Source organism: Poecile atricapillus, chromosome 3, assembly GCF_030490865.1.
Source record: "Poecile atricapillus isolate bPoeAtr1 chromosome 3, bPoeAtr1.hap1, whole genome shotgun sequence".
In the NCBI taxonomy this organism is placed as follows: Eukaryota; Metazoa; Chordata; class Aves; order Passeriformes; family Paridae; genus Poecile; species Poecile atricapillus.
This window is the reverse complement of record NC_081251.1, coordinates 49,699,429-49,720,904: the sequence shown is the minus strand read 5'-3', so window position 1 is coordinate 49,720,904 and position 21,476 is coordinate 49,699,429. Positions and strand designations below refer to the sequence as shown.

Sequence of the window (21,476 nt, the reverse complement as noted above, 5' to 3'; positions counted from 1 at the left end):
TCATTACAACTGGTTTTAGAATGAACAACTGGGGCTATTGCTGGGGCATCAGGTCACCATCACTGAAAGGAATCTTATCAACTGGATTGGAACTGCATGTCACCCAGTACACAGCTGTACCTACGTTACCCTTTGCAAGACTAAAGCTGCAAGACCCACGGCATCTTCAGATACTGGATTCCAACTGCAATGCCTTGTGACCCATAGGGGGCATGTAGGTGAATATAATTGCTTCAGTACATTCCTGAGAGATCATTCTACAAGATAAGTGCCAAAAGTGGCAAACAGCATCTTGTCCTCCTTCACAAGCTGTACCTGCTGCCAGTAGATGCTCTTCCTTTTACAAGCAGAGGAAGAAGGGCGTCATTGTAACAACACTTCAGGCTGTGTGTTTTTGGTGGCATGGGACACTTCTGCACTCAGTGAAGGCTGTACACTCTATTATCCTTCTAAAAGCTTGGATCAGTGGACAAATTGCATGCACTGGACATAACATCAGCAGCTGTGTTCAGTCTTTCCACTCGTTTGCCATTACTTTATCTTCCTCTGGCCAAAAAGAGCACAGGCATTTGTAGTCTCCTTTTCAGAGAGAAACACCAAACTATCAAACTTTTCAGTCAGGCAGACACCCTCCTCTGTTCAGTCAAACACAAAAACTCAAAAAATTTCTTCAAATTAAATACCTCATTCAAAATTTGAGAGAGAGCTTACAGAATCTCATTATGCTGAACACAGTAAACCTGAGATTACAAGAAATTGAGATTCCATGTTTGAAAACTTTTCTTTGCGACCATGTAAGAAACATGGTACTTATGAAACTCAGAGGAGGTATTTTCAGTTGACAAAACTCAACGAGGGCTTTAAGAAAAAAATAGACATATTTATTATCATGAATCTCTTTACAACAGTGTTCTATAAAAGCTGGCAGCACTGTTCTGTACAAAGCACAATGTTTGGCAGTTCGCTTCACTGCCTCTGCTGATTTTCTTTCCTGTTCACAGCAGAGAAATAAGAATAAGATTATACTTTAAACAACTTGTTCAGTGCTACACACTAAATCAAAGCTAGAAATAAAATTTTGACACTTTAAACTTGTTATGTAATGCATTTGAACATATGGCATCTAGAATAAAATAGCTTTTAAAGGCACTCAGCAAGCACAGTAATGGACGGATGGACAGATAGATAATCTGTGTGCTTCTTGTGTGATCTACTGCCTTGTAGGAAGCTGTGCTGTACAGAACTGAATCTGCAAACTCCCTAAGACCGTGCTTGACTGAACTGTAACCACAAGGGGCACACCTTTCAAACATAACTTCATTGGTTTTATTTCCATGGCAGCAGCTGTGAAAAGGTTATCCTGCTCAGATTAACTGCACCAGTATTTGTGATGAAATGTTTAATCATCAAATCCCTATCAGACACTGTTCATATTTACTGTATTTCAGAAAGATAGAAATGCAAATTTGTCTGTGTTACAAGAGCATATAGCTCATAAACTGATTGGACTCTTCGCTGTTAATAAAATGCCTGACTTCAAAATAGTCTATATTTCCTCAAAAGTCATCTATACAAAAAATTCTCATTGCAGCTTATATATAAATCAAATCCTTGTGAAATTCCATTCAATTTTTTCTGTCTGTATTTTGGATATGGATGCAATCCATTACTGACATAGTGAAAATGCAACTCTGTCACAGCAAAAACGTTCTAAAAGGCAGGTGCTTTTTGTTTTCCCTCTTGCTCTATGGTACATATTTCACCTTTATATATTTGATTATTTTAGACAAAGGTCCTGAGAAATTAGCTCGTAATTTGGTCTTATTGTATCATTTATTTTTATAACAGCATGCCTTGTACGACCCAATATTGCTGCTTTGATGTTCATTTCATTTCTCTTCCAAAAAATAGTAAACAAGTTTTATCCACATGAAACTGTATTGGAATAAAAATTGTTCCTAACATATTAACGTGGAGTAAGTACAAAAGAAGCTAATGCCTCATTCAGAATCAAATGCATCGTCAGAGGATAATTTCAAAGATGTGATCAGTTAAGAAGCAATTCACATCTATAGGTAATATTTGGAATAAATGACAAAAATGCTTACAGGATGAAGACAGGGAAGCACTAACAGGAAGTTAGTGGAGTCTAACACAAATGAAAGAACTCCAAAAGAGGAAATCAAAACCAAGAACAGAAATTAAGCTTTGGATAGCACAGTAGGACGAGTAGCATAAAAATTATTTTGGTATGGCAGGGATAAATTGAATCAACAGGGAATTCCTCTGATCACAGATGCGACATAGGGCTCTCAAATTACACAGAGGATGAGAACTGCTGTTCTCCAGGCATGCTGACTCACTCAGCTTTCTGCAAGCCTACATCAGTGTTTTGGTCCCAGCTCCCACAGCTCTTTACAGCTTTGTTTCCTTGATTTACATCTGTTTGTCTGTTCAGGCAATCTCTTCACAGATTCCTTTGTATTCAATCTCCAAAGTTTTCCAGAATATTATGAAAGATCATAATGTATTTATGTTCTGATGTTAAAATAAAAAATGGGTTTCTGCTGCATTTTGCTTTTTGCCAGCTTCAACCAAATTCTAAACGTAAATTCTGTGCTCAATCTTGTGGCTATCTCTCTTTCTGCCTTAATGTCATTCAGTCTTTTCAAGTCTTTCCATTCATTCGGTCCAGAACTGGACCAAAACTGAACAGAACTGACCAGAATTGTCAAAAGACAATTTTTCTCTGAACAGTTATTCCTTGAGGGAGTCAAGGACTCAGAAAGGGGTACCATCAACCCTTGTCCATAAACAGCCAAACCTCCAACAGATTTGCAATTTGGATATAGTTTGTCTGGTTAGTAATAATATAAAACCCAACCTGGCTGCCCAAACAGCCAGCCACCACGTAACCATCTGGAGAATGTGCCACCTGCAATTTTAGGCATCCAGAGCATTTGGTTTTGCAGCCTGTGCTTGCTTTTGAGTTTGACAGAAACAAACCACAGATTTCTACTTCCACATGCAGGAACCGAAATCCCTTTTGCTCCTCTTGGTCATGTCACCACTGGAAACAGGGCAGTTTGAGCATTTACAAGAAATGATCACTGAGCAATGTCACTTTGTGACTCCAATGACATTCAGAGTTGGGGAGCCAGGGATCAGTTCTTGAGGAAATAGTCCTTGAGAAACTATTCAATTTAAGTGCTCCTGTCTGCAGTCCCTTTCCCCAGCAGTTCCCTCAGAGAGTAGTTTTGTACATCAAACCAGCAAAACCAGAGTTCCAGTAGTGATATTTCAAATCCTTTCTGCAGTGACACACAGCTATTTGAGTACCACTTTCCCATGCTGGGAACTCTTGACCACTAGAGGGGAAGAATGACCTAGGAAAGTCTCAGGGAGGAGTCTGGGCAGTGCTGGTAAAAACACTCCTGTGTCTTCTCTACTAAGAAGAAAAGGCTGACTGCAGTCTGTTTGGTGACTGCACAGTTCTGCCACACACCCACTGCCTTGGTGCTTAGGGCATAGTGAATGGACCAATACAACAAAAATAATCCTTTTGCTTAGGAGGTTGCTGGGCTGCAAAGGTGGTTTTCAGAGAAAATATCTGTGTTTTCTAAGCTTTCCCACCTTGCAGATGTCTGATAATGTTCGTAAGAACTTCTTCTCTGACTGTCTCCCTGAAGCCTCACCAAACTCAATTTCTCATGTTATTATTTTCCTTACCTACTAGATGTTACCCACTTTTGAGAGGAAGCATTGGTTGTGCTTGGCAAAAGATTTACAGAAATATAAAGCTTCTAATTGAAAACATTGGAGCATGATTTCTTGTATCTGTATATTATCTCTGGAAGATACTTTTCTAATACTGTTCTTAAATTTAGTAGGTGATTGCTATGCAGTGAGTGGTTCAACTGGGTCTCCTCTGCAAATTTAACTTAGGAGATCTTACCACTGTTTATGATAGTATAATCATCACTAGGCAATATAACTTCGTAAGAAAATGAATAAAAAGCCTTTCTCACTATCATTTAAAGCTCTGAAATACTTACTACCAGTTTATCTATTGAAATACTTAATGCCTTTGCTTTGAAGTTAGCAATGTTAATAGGTAATAAGTTGTAATGAAGAATTTTAGTTTACTAAATTTCTTGAAGGGGAATGCTTTATTCCTGAATGGAACTGGGATATGATATGCACTGGGATATGGGATATGATTTTCAGTTGAAAATCACTATCAGTAATTTGTTCATAAATCTTCTCTGAAGATATAAATTTTGGCTTCTACAACTATTTAATCCAATTAACAAATATTAATCTTTGTGTATGAGACTGCAAAAGGCAAGGAGAAACATCACTGCTATTGATTCCATTACCTGCTACTTCCTTAATTCTACAGATATTTATGCCTGCCAATAATCTCTCTCTCAATACCCAGAGAGAAAATTTTTTTCTGTGAAAAATCCTGCTTCTATAAGTGTTGCTTACACCTATAACCAATAATTGGTCAAGTCCATAAAATACAACCATTAAGTACATAACGGATTAAAGCCATAAAACATTAAATAGAGCTCAGGAAAGTACAAAATGAAAGCAACAGTGAAAAATATTAATAGTGCGATATACAATTTTTGAAAAAACACACTCAAGCAGTTTATCTCTCAATATTGTCATTAACAGAAGATAGACTGTTCCCTCAGCAAAGGAGAATTCATTAAAATTATGGAAATAAAAGCTTCACCAAAAGCATGTGAAGAAATGCCTCTGTAATGCACATGACAGGAACAGCTGACAACGAGTTTCCATACCACTACCCAAAATGTTAAGAAAAAAGGAGATGCCATTTTATCAGGTTACTGACAAAATCTGAAATATTGGACTAAAAAAACCTGATTCTTTTGTGAAAAGATTGAGAAGGAATGTTGATAGAACCTGAAAATTTGCAGTGAGGAGCTTCCAACCTGGAATGAGTTGCTGCTGTTCCAACAGGTGGGCATGTAAAGAAAAATGAAGGTAATTGTGGAAATTTCAAGCAGAAATGTACTGTGTAAATTTCAAGATGGGATTTTGTTCCTTGTGACAGCTGGCTTGTGCTTATTTGATGGCTTAAGTTTGAATTTCGGGTGCACATACTTACAAATATATTTTAAATACTTGGTGTGTGTATATATGCTGAGAAATACCTGTTGATAGAAAGTACCTTGTGCTTTTCCATACAAGTTAATTGCCACAGCACCTCTACATTTTAGACTCCCTCCTTTCTCTACGAAGACGGCTATCACTGTCTTCACTGCTTGACGACTGAAACAAACACCTTGCTTTTAAATCAAGGTTGTTTTTACAAAGGTGATTTTAAAGAGAGATTAATCAGCCATAAGTATGACATGTCTTCATCCAGCTTTAGGCATGGATACAATCCTTACAGACAGAAACACTGAAATACAGCCTGTGTATGAAATGAGTCAGCCCTGCTAAAAATGTTTCAATCATCAAGGCATAGCAACGGTGCAACTCTTTCACAGGCAGTCTGGTAACTCTTCATTGCAATCACACACTTTTGTTAATAGAAAAGTTAATGTATACAAGGGGAAGTAGTTATGTATACATGCCCAAACTTCTGTGTTGCCTTGTATCTTATGTTTATTTCAACAGGCTCCTGAAAAGATCTTGGTGAGTGTGCTCTCTATTCTGAAAAAAGATTCTATTGAGCAGTCATTATATTACTGGCAAAAAATACTATCGTAAATACCACTGTCATTTGTCTTCTTAAGGTTGTTAAGTTGTCTTCTTGGTTGTTCTGAGATATGACTTGAGTTCTCTCACCTTGAAACAGCAACACATTTCTTTTCTGCAGTGTGCCATATCCTTCAAAGAAAAAAGAACCCTACTTTCTTTTTTATTGGTTTTATTTTACTCCAAGCTTCAGAGAAATATTCTTCTGATAAAAACAGACTATTTTATATTTTCTAGGCAAACAACAATAGAAGAAACAAACACATCCAATATCCTTGCTAAATTAAAAGTGGCTGGATTCCCATATTTCTTATACTCCATTCACCAGAGAAAAAGTAGGTGGGTTTGAGTGCTCAGATCTCAATCATGCACTGTGTATTCACAAGCATTATTATCCATGCAATTTCAGTGTTACAGCTGCAGTGTGGAGAGAAATATAAGAGTTTTAGTCCTGTTTCTGCTCAGTAACTTCCAGTGATTATTACTTTCCCTGTATTACTTTCCCTCAGTAGAGCAATTTCCCAGAGAGGGTGGAGGTCTGCCATAGGTATAAAACACCAATGGGAAGAAGAACATGTCACTTGGGACGTGACAGTGGTACATGCCAATTGTGCTACCACTGAAAGAGAAGCTAAAATATCAGGGCATATGCTTTCTGATGCAATGTACTTGGTCCTTGGCCAAGGGTTTCTCCACCTTGCCCATCTGACATGCTGTGGCTCCTCACACACTGAGGCAGGATCATGTCCAACATCCACTTAAAATTCACTCAGACTTCCTACTGTGAAGCCGTTTCTATAGCTTCAGCTCCTGCCAGCCTACCACTCCCTGAGCTACCTGGTTTTCTTTAAAAGCACTAAACCCAATGACCCCAACCCAGTGATTGCTGGCTGCCTGATTCAATGCAGACCTCTTATCACCAACTTTAACAGTACCAGATCCCAAAAAGATTTCTACATCAGGTTTGGCTCAGTCATGAGAGTATCAAAAGTTCATTGGAATTCTTGAAGTGTATTTGATGCTTTCTTCAGCTTTGGAATGCAATCTTAACACAAGACATTTTGTCCTAAGACAAAATTTAACCCAATTTAGTTTCAACACACTTGCAAAAGACTCCATAGGGTCCTTCACCGGCATCCATGCATTCTGAAATTAACATCCATGCCTGGGAAGAGCTAACTGGTGACTTGGTTCCCATGGGAAGCTTGGCAATTGGCAATTTTCTGTTCCCTTTGTGGCATTTCATCTCTTTGAATTGCTATAAAACCTGTGAGTGGACATAAAATGTTCCTAGTCATGCTGTGGCCTGTTTCTTAGCATATGCCTGCCCAAATGAGCATGAACCCTAGCTCAGGAAAGCATGAGCTTCTGGGATCTTGAGATCATAAGCAATACAAAACAATTCTAAAAATGAATTCTACTGAAAATACATAGTTTGAGGCTTTTTATATGTACACATGTATATAATTAGATGTGTGTGTATGGAAAAATTCCATCAATATAAACCACCTCAGGTCCTTTTAAATGGAAACAAGCCTCTTGCATGCCAAACTTGATAGGTAAGGACACTATTTGTCCTTTTTCTACACCAAGCTGTTGAAATCTTAATAGGACACTTGAAAGCACGTTCATACCAAGAATTCCAACTAGTAATGAAAACAAAAAGTATTTATCAAAATTTATGATCATGAACATGCCACTGCCTCCCTTACTTCATCAGTGATGCAAATCAGTGCAGATCCATTTTATTGAAATAGTGACAGTCCACCTCTACCCCATGGTCTTAAAAACTCCTTTAGAATTAGGCAAAACAAAACCAAGTATCAGATCACATACAGATAATCACAGCAGCATGGACAAGTGATTTTGTGTAAACATTCTAGTAGCTGCACCGAAGCAAGTTCATTAATATTTAACTGAAAAGACACAGTTGCATAATTCTCTTTTGAAAGCTTATTTGCTATATGTCTGTAACAGCCACAAAAATATCCCTGTGAATTGACTGTCACTGTGATATAACTGAAAACTAAGGGCTAAGAGCTCCTTTGAGACATGCACATGGCCTCTCCCTCCCCTGTGAATTTGGAGCACTCACTACTGCTGCCAGCAAAGCTCCCACCTTTTACCTCAGAGCTCCCTCCTCTCATCAGGGATATGTGTGCAAGAAATGGAGGTGGCTGACAGACAGCATATATTATCCTTCTCCTTTTCTCTTTAATGTTAAATCAGGAAAGATAATGTAGGGGCAGGTTCTAACTGAGCTGGTTGCTAACGACCTTGAGCTGCTCTTTTCTGTAGTGAATTGGGTCTAAAGCATCCTCCGGGTTTGTGAAGCAATGTTGCAGCCAAAGGGACACATGGGCTAGGAGGTGAGTCCCCAGGTCCCTGCATCCCGAGCACCTTCCAGAAGTGATTTGGTGTCCTGTGACTGGTGCTCGGCAGCTCTTGAGCAGAAGGGAGAGCACGCAGCACAACTGCAACTTGAATATTGAGTGCTACATTTATAAACATTTCCTCATATGAAATTGCAATCATTATAGCACTATCATCCAGAAATGTAGCAGGAATTCAAGGTGACCAGTTGCCAATAGCTAACAGTTCAGCCAAATACAAAGGAAAAAAATACAAAATGGTAGATAAACTTACAGGACATCTGTACATTTTTGCCTCAAAGATGTATTTAGTTGTAACAATAAATATATGTATTACCTTGGTAGCAAGGGACATTAAAGAAGACAAAATCACTGCTTGTGTTAGGACGAAGTATTAAAGTGTGAGGCAGATGAGTAAGTTGAGAATACAGCTCTATCCTACTGGCATAACTTTTTATTCCCTTGATTCATGCTGTCTTATAGTCCTTATTTTAGAAAAGGTAGTACTTCCAAACCTTCAGAAAGGATGTGATCTTCACAGGGACTTTGCTGCTAGTCTTGTGTACAGTTTACAACTGGGCTCTGCAAAATGGGATGCTACTGAGTCTTTGATTTAATGAAAACTTAGGAAGTCAATTCAATTCACTGCAGGGACTGCTTTGTTCTTTCATTATGATTCTTTTTTAATGAGAAAGACGATTGCAAGGATAAACTCTATTCCTCTGAATTTTTACACTAATTACATACAAAGCACCATTCTGGCAGAGGGGGATTTATCTCCTTCAGGCAATACAGTTATCATCTTGTAACCACACTTCAAATCTCCCATATGAACGCTGGAGCTACGTGTGCTGAATGTGGATCCTAGTTAGCTACCCTGGCTAGCTGTTTGGCTTGATGAATGTTTAAATATTCCATAAATCACAGGGAAATACTGATACTGCATGAAGCGGCAGAGACAACCCTTGCATTCTGCTTACAGCTGTAGGATCAAGGGTGCACTATTTTATCAGAACCATTAACATTCCTCATTGAAGTGGGAAGGGATGGTTGGTTTAGTAAACAGTATTTGAGATGTTTATGTATTAACAAGAGCCAGACCCATATACTACCTCTACAAAGGACATTTATCCCTTAATTCTACCAAAAAATCAAGTGTTTGTGATTCAGCTCGCATCCTTATGAGACAATTTATTATTTGACATACTGTGAGGCAGTCTGGGCTACATAGGGAGCCTTATTACCCTCAAATAAAATTACTGAGAAAATTCACCCCTCTGCAATAACCTGATACTGTGGACTAAGTTTCAAAGCTCAATCTGTGCTCATGGCCATGGTTTCTCAGCATTTCCAAGCCTGTGCCATACAATACCTTGCTTTCCAACTGCTCAGAAGCCTTGATTATTTCACCTACAACATCTGTACCCCTATCTGAGCCGGTGGTACAAGTACATGTAAGGGCATGTGCAAAGATGGGGACAAAAATCAAGCAATAAGATGCATGAATGGAACAAACTGCATTTCCTCAGAGCTTCCTTGAGCCTGCCCACTCATCCTTCTAGTGATGAGGTTTATCTTCTCAAACAGGAACTTTCAGACTTGTGTTCAGATTGGTACTGCCTTCCAAGGACTGGCAGTGCTTCTGGAAAAGTAAGCAAGGAGGGAGCTTTCCCAGGCTCAGCAACAAAATCTAAATCCTGATCCAAACATAAATGCTTGCAGATATATGTTGCAGATTTGTCTCTCTGACTTAGGTGCTGGCAATGCTAAGAAAAGCATGACAATTTGAAATGCCACATTGTGATGGTTTTTTGATTCTGCTAAATTCCACTAGCTACCTGTGATTTTGCAGCTGTGAGCTAACAGCAATGTTTCCCATTTTATTGCATCTATGGTTTCTATTTATGGACTTACTGGCATGAAATGGCCACAGCTGGCTCAATGTTCCTAAAATGAATGTACATCTACCTCCAGGGTAAAACTGCCTTTTTCTCAAGTAGTGTACTCAGTATAGACATTGCCTCACAGCAATGATGCAGCAGCTTGATGCAAACATGGTTCATCACCCAGGGCTTTGGCCAGCCTCAAGCTCAGCATCCCTTTCACGCTCACTGCACTTAGAGCCTGTAAGGTTTGCTCTCATAAAATATGCACCAGTCTTTGAACCACGATGCAAATCTGAATGCTGTGTCTGGAAGGGACTGGCTGAGGGCATAAACTTGGCAGCCAGAAAGATGACCAGGTCTGAGTTTCCTGAAGTGAGAGTGATCTGAACTGCCGGATTTGAATCCTCCAGGGACTTTTTTACAAGAAGATGTACCCCTATTGCAACTGCAGAACAAATTCATTCTCTGTGAAGACGAGACCTCCTATTCCCTCATTTAGGTCAAGGGAATGATTAGAGAAATCTCTTTTTTTCCTGTGCTCTTGTCTGCATCAGCAGGCACAGGAAAAATGAGGTGTTCCTATCCTTTACACAATGCCCTCTTGGCACTTTTGTCTCTGGTGGCACAAAGGATACTTCCTTGAGCACCAAAGCTATTTTGAAAGCAACCTAGTAATAAGAGGTCTCTCAGGGTTGAACGAGCTGTATCAGGGATCAAGGGATACTACCACAGAGAACGCTACAGCATGGATGCTTGATTAGGCCAGGCCTTTATTGCTTTGGGGTTACCATGATTGTATTAGTGATTGCATCATTAAACCACAACATACAGTGCTCACGCTTAACTGCTGCCACCTGCATGCCAGACAAACAGTGCTTTCCAATTTTCAGCTTGTATGTGCTATGGGATGTGCATGATTTATTCAATGATACCATGCGAGAGCACAGAATGTGCTATTTTGGCCAGGATTAAAAAAAGAAAAGATATTTTGTAACACAGGATGCATGCTGTGCGTTTGGACAGCAGGTGCCTAATCTAACAATCAGGAGGTCCTCACTGAGAGAAATAACTCTAGAAAGTAAAAACTGGTATTTTTCTTTCTAGAAGGGTCTTTCTTTCTTTCAAAAAGGGTCTTTTTGAGCCTTTACCTGCCATTTTATTTGCCTTATATTTGGGGCCAGGATTCCTCTCTCTGTTTATTTGTACCTTGTTAAACAGCTGGCAAAGCAAAACAAATCTGATGAAAATGAAAATTGACTAAGCCCTGAGATACACAGTCCTTTGCGTAGGTGGAAAGGAGCAGCAGGGCCAAAGCAGAAAGCATCTGTCTGCTGGTCATTGTAACAAGAACAGCTGACAGTGAAAAAAACCCCCAGAGGATTAAAAAATACCATCCAGCCTCTCTGCTAGGAATAGCCAAATAAATCAAAACAAAAGACAGAGGTCAAATCTATTGGTTTTAACCCTATCTTGGTATCCCCAATATGGTTCTTTTTTATTTATTTTTTTTTTTACCCTGCCTTTCCAGGTATGTGGAATAATCATACTGTGCTGAAATTGCATCTGTTTTAGTATTATTGCTAAGAATGCAAGAAAACTTCATTGGACTGGGAAGGGAAATTCTATGGTTTAGAACAACTATCATAAAAAAATAATCCCAAGGTTCTGTATGAAAACTGTAGATACCTGAAAAGTTTGACACCTCACTGAAATGTTATCACCGACAGAGTAAAATAATGAAGGTTCATTCAGCAGCAACAGCAGTCAACATTTTATAGCAGGAAATTTTAAAAACTCAATTGAAAGTAGAATGAAAATTCAAATACAAACACAATTATTATGTAAATGGAACTGTACAGAAATCTGGCTCTAGTCATACTGTTTTTTTTCCAGCTAGCTTGCTGTGGTGTCCATGATGAGATAGGCAAATCCCAAATACATAACATATCATAATCCTTGCTCCTCTGAGCATGCTATCCAAAACTGAAAATTGCACATTACAAAAAAAGATCTCTGCAATTTGAAGTGCCTGTAAATAGCCAGCATTATAGTTTCATTTCTCCTAAAGTACAGAATTGCCTCTGAATATGAATAGGGCTCTTCAGATCCCAAACAAAGGGACTATTTGGCTGACCATTTTCATAATAAACATATCCCACACGGTTTGGCATCCCTAATTGGAAGCCCAGAGTAATTAGGAGAAAGTGCATCACAGACAGCAATGTGTAACACAGCAGGGAGATTCTGCAGTGCTGCTATGAGAATACCAAAGACCTGAAGGTCATTATTTTTCACTGGTTCCATGCCACACTTACTGCTGTGTTTCATTTTTACAACCCAGAATGAGCATGGCCCCTTTCAGTGGGAGGGCTGTGAGAATCATAAAATCAGAGAATGGTTTGAGTTGGAAAATACCTTGAAGATCATCCCGTTCCAGCACCCTTGCCATGAGCAAGGACACCTTCCACTAGACCAGGTTGCTCAGATCCCCATCCAACCTAGCCCGGAACGCTTTCAGGGATGGGGCATCTAAACCTACTTTCTTTCAGTTTAAAGCCATTTCCCCTGTCCTATCTCTACATATCTTTGCCAAATGGAAGAGAATGGCCAGCTGGACACACCTTTCCTTGTGCTTCAAGGGCAATGTCACAGCTTCTTGCAATGTCTGTCATGCGTTTGCAGGCCAGTGTATGGGCTGAGTTGTTGCCTTGAGAATCCAAGGACCCCTTCTATCACAGGTAGATAGGACAATAAAGCTATTTGGCTGCAGCTCTGAACATTTTATTTGACTGGAGGGATAACCAAGCTCTTTGTTTTACAGCAGTGGCATGAGCATGCTTAGGAAACTGAAGAATCATGAAATGGATCTCTTCAAATCAAAATCACTCCCTGTCATCCTCAGTGAAGAGGAAATTCTGGTGGGATCAATGCCTTTCCAGAAGACATTTCATCCCAATGGTACAATATATTTTGTCAGAAGTACATTATATCTATTATAGTTTGATCAGCTTAAATAATACACTTAGTTTGTCCCCCAGACAAACAAGATTGTTCTTACTGGCAATCGACAAAAAAAAAGGTGTTGGTTTAAAAAAATTCTGTTACGTCTACTGAGTTGTGTGCATATACTAGCTTTGTATTAATATACCTTTACTAGCAGAATGGAATTAACTAAGAAGAGACATTTACCCTTTCTATCATTCAATAAATAGCTGACAAGCACTGCAGTGAAAAAAAAGCAACTCCTGCATAGTGCCTAATTTTCCTTCAATTAGCTGGTTTTGGTCAACTGTGGTGAAGTAGGAGTGATGCTGGGGAGGGGTGCCATTATCTAAATGGAAATATGTACTTGGATAGCAGACACATCAGGAAATTACACATGGCTGAGATACTAATGGCATAAACCAACCTGAGATAGAAATACTTTAAAAAATCATATGCCAGTAACAGGTCTGCAATCTTACCAGTCTCACAGGACTCTTGCTTACTCAGGGGCACAGATCTCCTTTAATTATATGTCAAATCTAAGACTAATTACAGTTATTGTAGGGAAAACTCTGTTTCCATTGACAGATGATATAACCTCATCACTTTGCCTAGAAGCAGAATTCATCCAGACATACAGAGATTCATAAAAAATGTTTCTGAACTAGCAAATTATTGCCATCCCTTAGTACTGACAGGCTAAAAACACTCAGTAACTTGTTGCACTATAATTTCAAGGAACAGCTTGCAATGTGGAGCCCTGCTCACACAGAATTTGGTCCTCAAGTCTTTATGGTTCCCGTCTGCTCAGAAGACACTTCCATTGCTCCCTCATTCCTTGTTTTCCAGAATAACAAAAAAATAGCAGTTTTGTAATTTTTTCTGTTTTTAATGGTGTCTAGTAGATGTGTTGTTTTCATTCGTAGCATATGTGACGCGGCTTTTAGAAGTAATTTATTTTTGGTGGCAAGCTGCTGATGCTTGCTCCCATGTTGGCTGTTAGCAATTAACACCTTCTGGTCCACTATGGACAATTTCCCACTTACTGCTATGTCCCATAGCTCTACTTCACCCATTTGAGGCCTTTCTTACTGATAGCCAAGGTTTTTCTTTTCTGTGACTAATAATGACACATGACCCATAAGATACAGGGAAGTATCCCCACAAGATTTTGTTAAGCAGAATCCTCTGCTAACAAGGAGACTGAGGTGAGATAATATGTGTTAAAACCTTCTCAGAGGTGTTACCATGGACAAATACAAGTTTAGGCTGTGAAAACAACAGGCTACAAGAAGCTACCTCAAGAGAAGGAACTGAGGACATCCTCGTTACCTGTTAAATGTTTGGCAGATTTATTTTTCATCAGAAAAATTCAAGTTTAGACAGATTCTTTCACTTTTTCATGACCTGTGCCTGAGTAGTATCCATGTTTTAAGGCCCATATGAAAATCTCACAAGAACAGATCTCCTTCGAGGCGTTTGGCACTTTTTATTTCTGGTCATGAGAACAAAGTTGCAATAATGATGAAAAGCCGCACATGGACTTCACTGCTAAACTATTGAGTCCTATTGAGTCTACTTTTACTCCTTGAAACCTTTCCCTTTTTAGGGGTTTGGCTTGGTTTGTTTGGGGTTTTTTGTTTGGGTTTTTGTTGGGTTTTTTTGTTTTCTTTTCTTTTTTGTTTTGTTTTGTTTGTTTGTTTCATTCATGAAAATGAAGTTTTGAACACTCAGATATTCTGACACCTGCAGGACTGTGCCTCTCCACTATCTGATGATAAATTTATTCATTGCAAGGAGACAGTCCTAATCTTTGTATCCATTAGAGTGAGCACTGTCATAAAATTATTTTGGAAAACAATTTCAATTCACAATATAAAAATGTAGTGGATGATGTAGCCCAGCTGCTGATGCTGGGCTAATTTTAGCCGCTGGAAGCTGAGCATTCACTGCAGAGGGCTTTAGTCAGAAAAGCTCAGGAGCTCTAATCATCTGCTAATGACAATTTTCAGAGACCAGTGAAAATTCTACCTTTTCATTAACACTTGGAGTATATAAGAACAGTGAGGGACAGCTAAGTCAAAGGGCATCCAGAGTAAATCAAAATTTGGAAGAAGCCTCTAAAGAAAGTAGAACTCTTTATATCTTGAGGAAATTATATCTTTCAGTCCTACAGTCAATTCAGGGGTTTTTTGGCGACCTCAAGTGACACCTCCTTAAATAGAACATTTCTACAAGAATCCCAAGGATTAAGAAAGCAAGGAAAGAAAAAGACAAAGGGATGCAACTATTTTTTACTACAAATCAATTTTTGATGGTTTGATTTCTGAAGGAGAAAGATAATGGTTTAAAAACTGTTCAATCTTGCATAGAGAGTAGAAGAACTGTACTTGAAAAAAAAACTTTCTGATGATGTCAGCACTCAGAACAGAATCATCATTAATATTATTATGTGATTTCCATCTGTTAATGAAACCACATGATTAGAGCTGCTAGAGAAACTGCCTTAATGAAACAAACACAGATAATTTGAAAAAATGATTTGAAAAAATACACAAGCAAAAAGACAATGTCAGGCTCAGTCATCTGGCAACATTAAATGCTGAGTAAATAAATAGGCTGTGTAGTGCTATACCATCCAGCAGGAATGTTATGCTGAAGGCCTGGATCACTTCTTTCATGGCTTCTCTAGTCAATTTTATTTTGGACTTTTTTGGATGGAACTAGCATTTTGGGGTTTTTTTGACATCTCCTTTTCCAGACAATTCCATTGGTTGCTTTACATGTGCTCTAGTTGTTCATACAGTCTGTAATCAACCACAGGCTTTTTTAGACACCTCTCCCAGCCCTCTTCACTTGTCCAGAAAATATTTTCCACATAACCCTAACGCTTTATCACTTAGTTCCCACATCTATCTTATTGGCAAAACAGATATTTATGACAAACTCCCTTTAGTCCACCACTATATTTTTAAACAGAGACAGAAAATTATTTATACGGTACCTTATTAATACATATTTATATATTAGTAAAGCACAGTGCTTGATAGCATTTTTTTAGATAGCAATATACACCAGACATCACACATTATTCCAAATTAGTCTCTGTAATGCACAGCAGAATGCAATATTTATATGGGTATACTTTTTCACAAGTCAGCATCTTCAAAAAAGTAAATCTATTTAAGAGTCCATATAGGGACTTGACTTCCACAGTATTTAATCAGTCCAGAGAAGGACATTTCTGGAACAGAAGTTGTGAATATCTAGGCAATCCTACACTCAGAATAATTATTTTTAAACACAGTTCTCCAGAAAGCTGCTACTAATAACACATTTTAAACCTTTGGCAGAGCAAAGTATGTGGTGATGTTTCCCCCTACACAAACTGAAATACCAAGACAGTGAAACACTGCCTGAGCAATCTCTCCTTATATAAGAGCTAACATTTCCTTTGCACATTGGCTTTTACCACCTCTGAAGAACGTCAGTGGGGACCAATGTTTATAAAACATATGTTGTAATATGCTTAAGTGCTTTGTGCCAGAGTACAGAGGTGCATTTTAGATTGTTCATTTTTTGCACAGAAATTAAGTCCTTGCTGCTTCGGAATGCTTTTAGCATTGTATCGCAAGGTTGTACTATGAGTGAAGAACTTAAGCTTCAGGGTTGTTCTCAGAACATTAAACAATGTAACATCAAAGAACGATCCAAAAATCATTGTTCCTGTAAGAAAACATGAGCTTTTCAGTATGCTGATAAATGTACCATGGCCTAATACATTTTGTAGTTGTTATCCTCCGCAGAGCCCTACCCTCCTCATGTCAGGAGAACACATGATATTTTTTCACTTTTATTTAGCTCCTAATCTATGTGTTCTGTGAAGGTGAATAAATAAAATTATTACAAAAAAATAAAAGTGGATGAGAAATGTTCTTAAATACATTCACTTCCCACACCTCATCTGGAAACAAAATCTCAAGGAAGGGAGGGATGTGCAGGAAAGGCAGAACCCCCCATGTTATATATAGACTGTCAAAGAGAGGATCATTAGATAAACAGTACCAAAGCACACTATAATGCATTTCTCATCTTGGAGGTCAGATTGGTTACACAGATGCTGTGTCAAAGCAATGATAGGGCCATAAAGCTGCTCTGCCCAAACATCCCCCCAGAGACAGAGCACCCTGAAATCCCTCCCTTCATCTACTACTTCCCTTAGCTAAAAATTGGCTGCTATTTCTTTCTGTCTAGTAAGTGGACAACTGAATTGCCATGAGCAGCAACTAGAACTAGAAAGCTCTTCTTTGCTTGCATCTGAACTGTCCTTAGTCTTCATAAGATGTAAAGCTTACACAGAATTGTGTAAGTAATAAGAATTGTGTAATCATAATGGAAATTCTTACATTAGAAATACTAGTATTTCTAGCAAGGCAAGAACAATCAGAACTCAAAGGCTAAAAACTAAAGCTTTTAGGTAGCACTCCAAGTCCTTGAGATCTAATGATTCTTTCTTTGCTAATGAAGATTCGTTGGTGTTTTTTTCAGTTCATCCAATATGTATTTCTAAGTAATGTAAATATGGAACAAATGTTAGTGGGATATGTGTCTAAATCATATTGCTTGTTCTTGTTCTGCAAAAGCCTTTATCCCCACTGGTTTCTATAAAACAATTTCAGAGAGACACTTACCTTGTCTGACAGCTAATGTTGTTGTGTAGACCAAGAACAGAAGGATATAATTGAGGAAGCTCTGAAAAACAGGTGTGTTGGCATGGAAGTCTTCTGACAGATACTTGCTTGTGAGACCAATGCCACAGATAAGGAGGGAGAGTACCTGGCCAAGTGCCACAGACAGCAAGAGATCCCTGAAAGGAATGAGAATAACAGACATAAAACATTCAGCCTCCTTACTAAGGAGGAAATGCTCATCCTCCTCCAGGAATCATGTTCAACATTTCTGGGACATGGAAGAAACATGATGCTTCAGTCAACAAGGGGATCTGCTGGGTATAGCCAACATAACATTTCCATTATTTCTGCTCTTATCATGAGCATAAACATTGCACCAACACAGTCACTTTTAATCACATGTTAAACAACAGCAGATGGCACATCCCTGCCATTTAATTTTGCATTTCACATTTCACAAAGGAAAAATAGTAGTTTAAATCAACCAAAATGCAGTACTGCTTCCCTTGAGCATCCTCCTTAACAGAAAGACCCAGGAGTATCATTCAGAGACTGGGAAACAGTGCTTTCAGGACTTAGCAGCCACAGAGAAAAAGAAGATAAAAGATCATGTTTCATCAGCAAGATGAATATACATTTCATCATATAAACTATTTTTTCCATCTATTATGCAAATATATTTATATTGTCTTTCATCTTTCCAACTGCTTACTTTCTCTTCTGCCTGATGGGAACAGAAGATTACAATTTTCCCCTTCCTGCCTCCTTCTGGTTGTTAGAAATATACTTTCTGATTAGTCTTTTTGCTTCAATCTATCTTTCTTATTTTTCATCTCCAGTATCTTCTGCGTTCTTCTACTACAATCCCATTCTGTTTCCCCAAAGGTCTCTGAATAGAATAGTTTCTTCTTTTGCACAGGTTCTCTGTTTTCCTATAATTGTCCCTTTACTGCAGAAATGTCTATATCTGAAAGACGTTTTCCCTCCAAATACCTCCATTTATTTTACTCTTCTTGTAGAATTTATCTAACCACACAGCCAAACTGAGTCAAAACAATCCTCCTTTTCCAAATTTTGTCACAGGGTCTCCTATGCCCACAACATAGGAATATCTGTATTTTTTTTAATTACCCTTAAGAGCTTTCCCAGGTCTCCCCACATGTCAGTACTCTCATGCTGACCTGGCCTGCTCTACAGCTACACCTTCCCATGCAGAAGAATGAAATGCAAAAGTCTTGGTCTGGTAGAGAAGCAAGCAAAAACAATGCCAGGGAAAGCAAAAGGGCATCCAAAGGGTGTCTGAGCCCTGCCCAATGCTGCTATTGCTGTTACCAGCCCCCAGAAAAGAGGGGCTGAGCTGCCTAGGGGAAGACATGAAGGAGAGGAGCATGTTCTGCAATGTCTCATTTGAGCCTGGAATGAGAAAAGGGAAATAGGCAATCCTAGGGGAGCAGAGGAAGGAGGGCAGCACCCTGCTCAGCTATAGCAGTATTTCATGTGTGTTCTCTGCCAGACACTTAAAACAAATATTGCTTCAAGGCTGCTTTGCTTTCCCTGACAGATTTCCCTGACCTCGGCTCTGTGTGTTTGGCAGTGATGAGCATCTGTGCTCCCACAACTTGGTAAACTCAAGTGGCAAATTTGTTTCCCTTTTTCTCATAAACAATCCTCCCACTAACGTGTCACAGTGTCAGTCATGGCGTGATTTAACCAAAGAGACACTGGAAAGCACAGGAGGCTGGGTAGTTATATTCAGCTAACATACCTCACTGACAAACAGCCTGACACATAAAGAACAAACTTTATTGTGCTAAACTCTGTGCTTTCATGGGAGCTGCTGGATAAGTAGCAAGTCAGACTCTACTACTGCTACCTCCGCTTTCACATTACTTACTCTACTGTGAAACACAACCATGGGAAACAAACACACCCAACAGAGGTGACACCCAAGACCATGATGCAAATGCTGCCCACACTATTGATCCTCAGTTCCTGCTGTCACCTGCTCTGCTGATATCACTGACATGGAATAGGAAATTTGAATAGTGACTGCAATTTAAATCCACATATTCATCTTGCACATTTGTTTACAGTTCTTCATTTAGCTGGATATTGTTTCCTACATCCTTCTGTAATTAAGTTTCATGCAGGGTTGTCCTCTTGCCTACTGCCATTTCTATAGTTACATTTCATTAGTAAATTAGATGTTTGCAAATTGGTTTCCCACTTTACATGAAGTGCAGGTGTGTCCCTGTATCTTGGCTGTGCCTGTGAGTGGAAGTTGTATTACATTCATTGTGGGACTGCACCTGCTCTGAAGAGAAGCATCTTGGATCCTACTTAGATTTACATAAAGCTAAACACACCCTCTCCCAGGAAAGGATTCTCACAATAACATATTTCTTGCTCCCTAGGGTTGTTACCTGTTAGGAAGCACACTAATCATTACATTTTTTCAGACTGGTGGGAAGATTGATGAGGTCTTATGAAAGGCATATTTTTTAACTAAGCTCTCTATATTCAGGTGTGTCACAAGGCCTAACCAATCTGTACTGACAATTGTATTAAAAATCCAACCAACAAAACCTGAAAAACACCAGGTAAAATTCAAAGCTGTGTTTGATATATGTAGCCTTCTCAGGTGTTTGTTTTGATTCTCATTGCAGTTTATAAAACAACCATATTTTTTCATAGTTGATTCTTTGCCAAGTCATTCAACCACATCTACAAGTGGCAGTTTTCCTAAAGAGTCGATGTCTACAGCATACACACACACACACACACACAGAGCCACACAGAGCCTGTCCTCAGCTTCTGTATTTTACACTTCATAGACTTATAAACAAGAAGGTAATTCAAGTTTTATGGTCCTATTCCTAAAGTCATTGAGAATACCTTTTTCTTTTCTTTTTTTTTTTTTTTCTGTCAATTACAAGACATGTCTAAAAATCCACTTGCTATTGTATTATTGAAGTCATCAATGAACACAAATGGTAATTGGAGTTCAGTAAATATAGCCATGGACAAAAATCAAGACTGAGAACCTAGACACCTCCAAGTCTGTAGGTAAAGGTTGAATCAATATAATCTCTGTAATTTGAAAGAGCTCTTGAGTAAAAAGCCAAAAACAGAATATAAAACTGCAGAAAACTATTTTGTGGGAGTCCAAGTGGAAGTAGTACCATCAATGTCACTGCCTTTCAAAACACTGACTACATAAATGATATTGAGTACATACACACTGCTTGTCTCTGATTTTTGCACACATTTGGTATTTCTAATTATGTAAGAAAACTCATTCTGAAATCAAGCTGTTGTGCTTCTCTTCCAGTCGGGACTTAGTTAAACATTTCACAGTTGATGGATGATACAGAAAGATACAAATGTTTTATTCTTATTTCTTCAGTACAAAGGGTAGCATGTCAGATGTTCAAGCAGAACTAATTCAAGTGCCTGTGAAACACTCAAACTTGAAGCAAAGGTGATCTGTTTTGTACAATTTAACTACTCCTAAGACTGCTCATGCCCACATTAAACTCTCCTGCCACACCAATAATATGCCCATCACAGACATGAATGACATGACAGAATGATTTTGTGTCCTCCCTTCTGTCACCCCTGTACACTGTGACACACTAACCATTACCATGGAAAACAGTAATGAAATGAAAAGTAAGAGAAAGCAAATCAAGAGATCAATAAAATGCTCATTTTTACCTTGGCTGAATGGAAGAGAACAACTCATCTCTCTCCAAACAGAAAAGTGGAAACAAATCCTAAATTACTTGTTTACATTGGTGACAATG

At 38.7% G+C, this 21,476-nt stretch overlaps 1 protein-coding gene across 1 annotated transcript in view; it reads right to left on the bottom strand.

Moving 5' to 3' along the window:
- Window positions 1-21,476, bottom strand: part of SLC35F1 (solute carrier family 35 member F1) — a 236,365-nt gene that overhangs the window by 81,812 nt on the left and 133,077 nt on the right. The window contains exon 2 of the mRNA XM_058836760.1: window positions 17,671-17,846. Within this exon, the coding sequence (XP_058692743.1) occupies window positions 17,671-17,846 (176 nt within the window). The remainder of the gene's footprint in view (window positions 1-17,670; window positions 17,847-21,476) is intronic.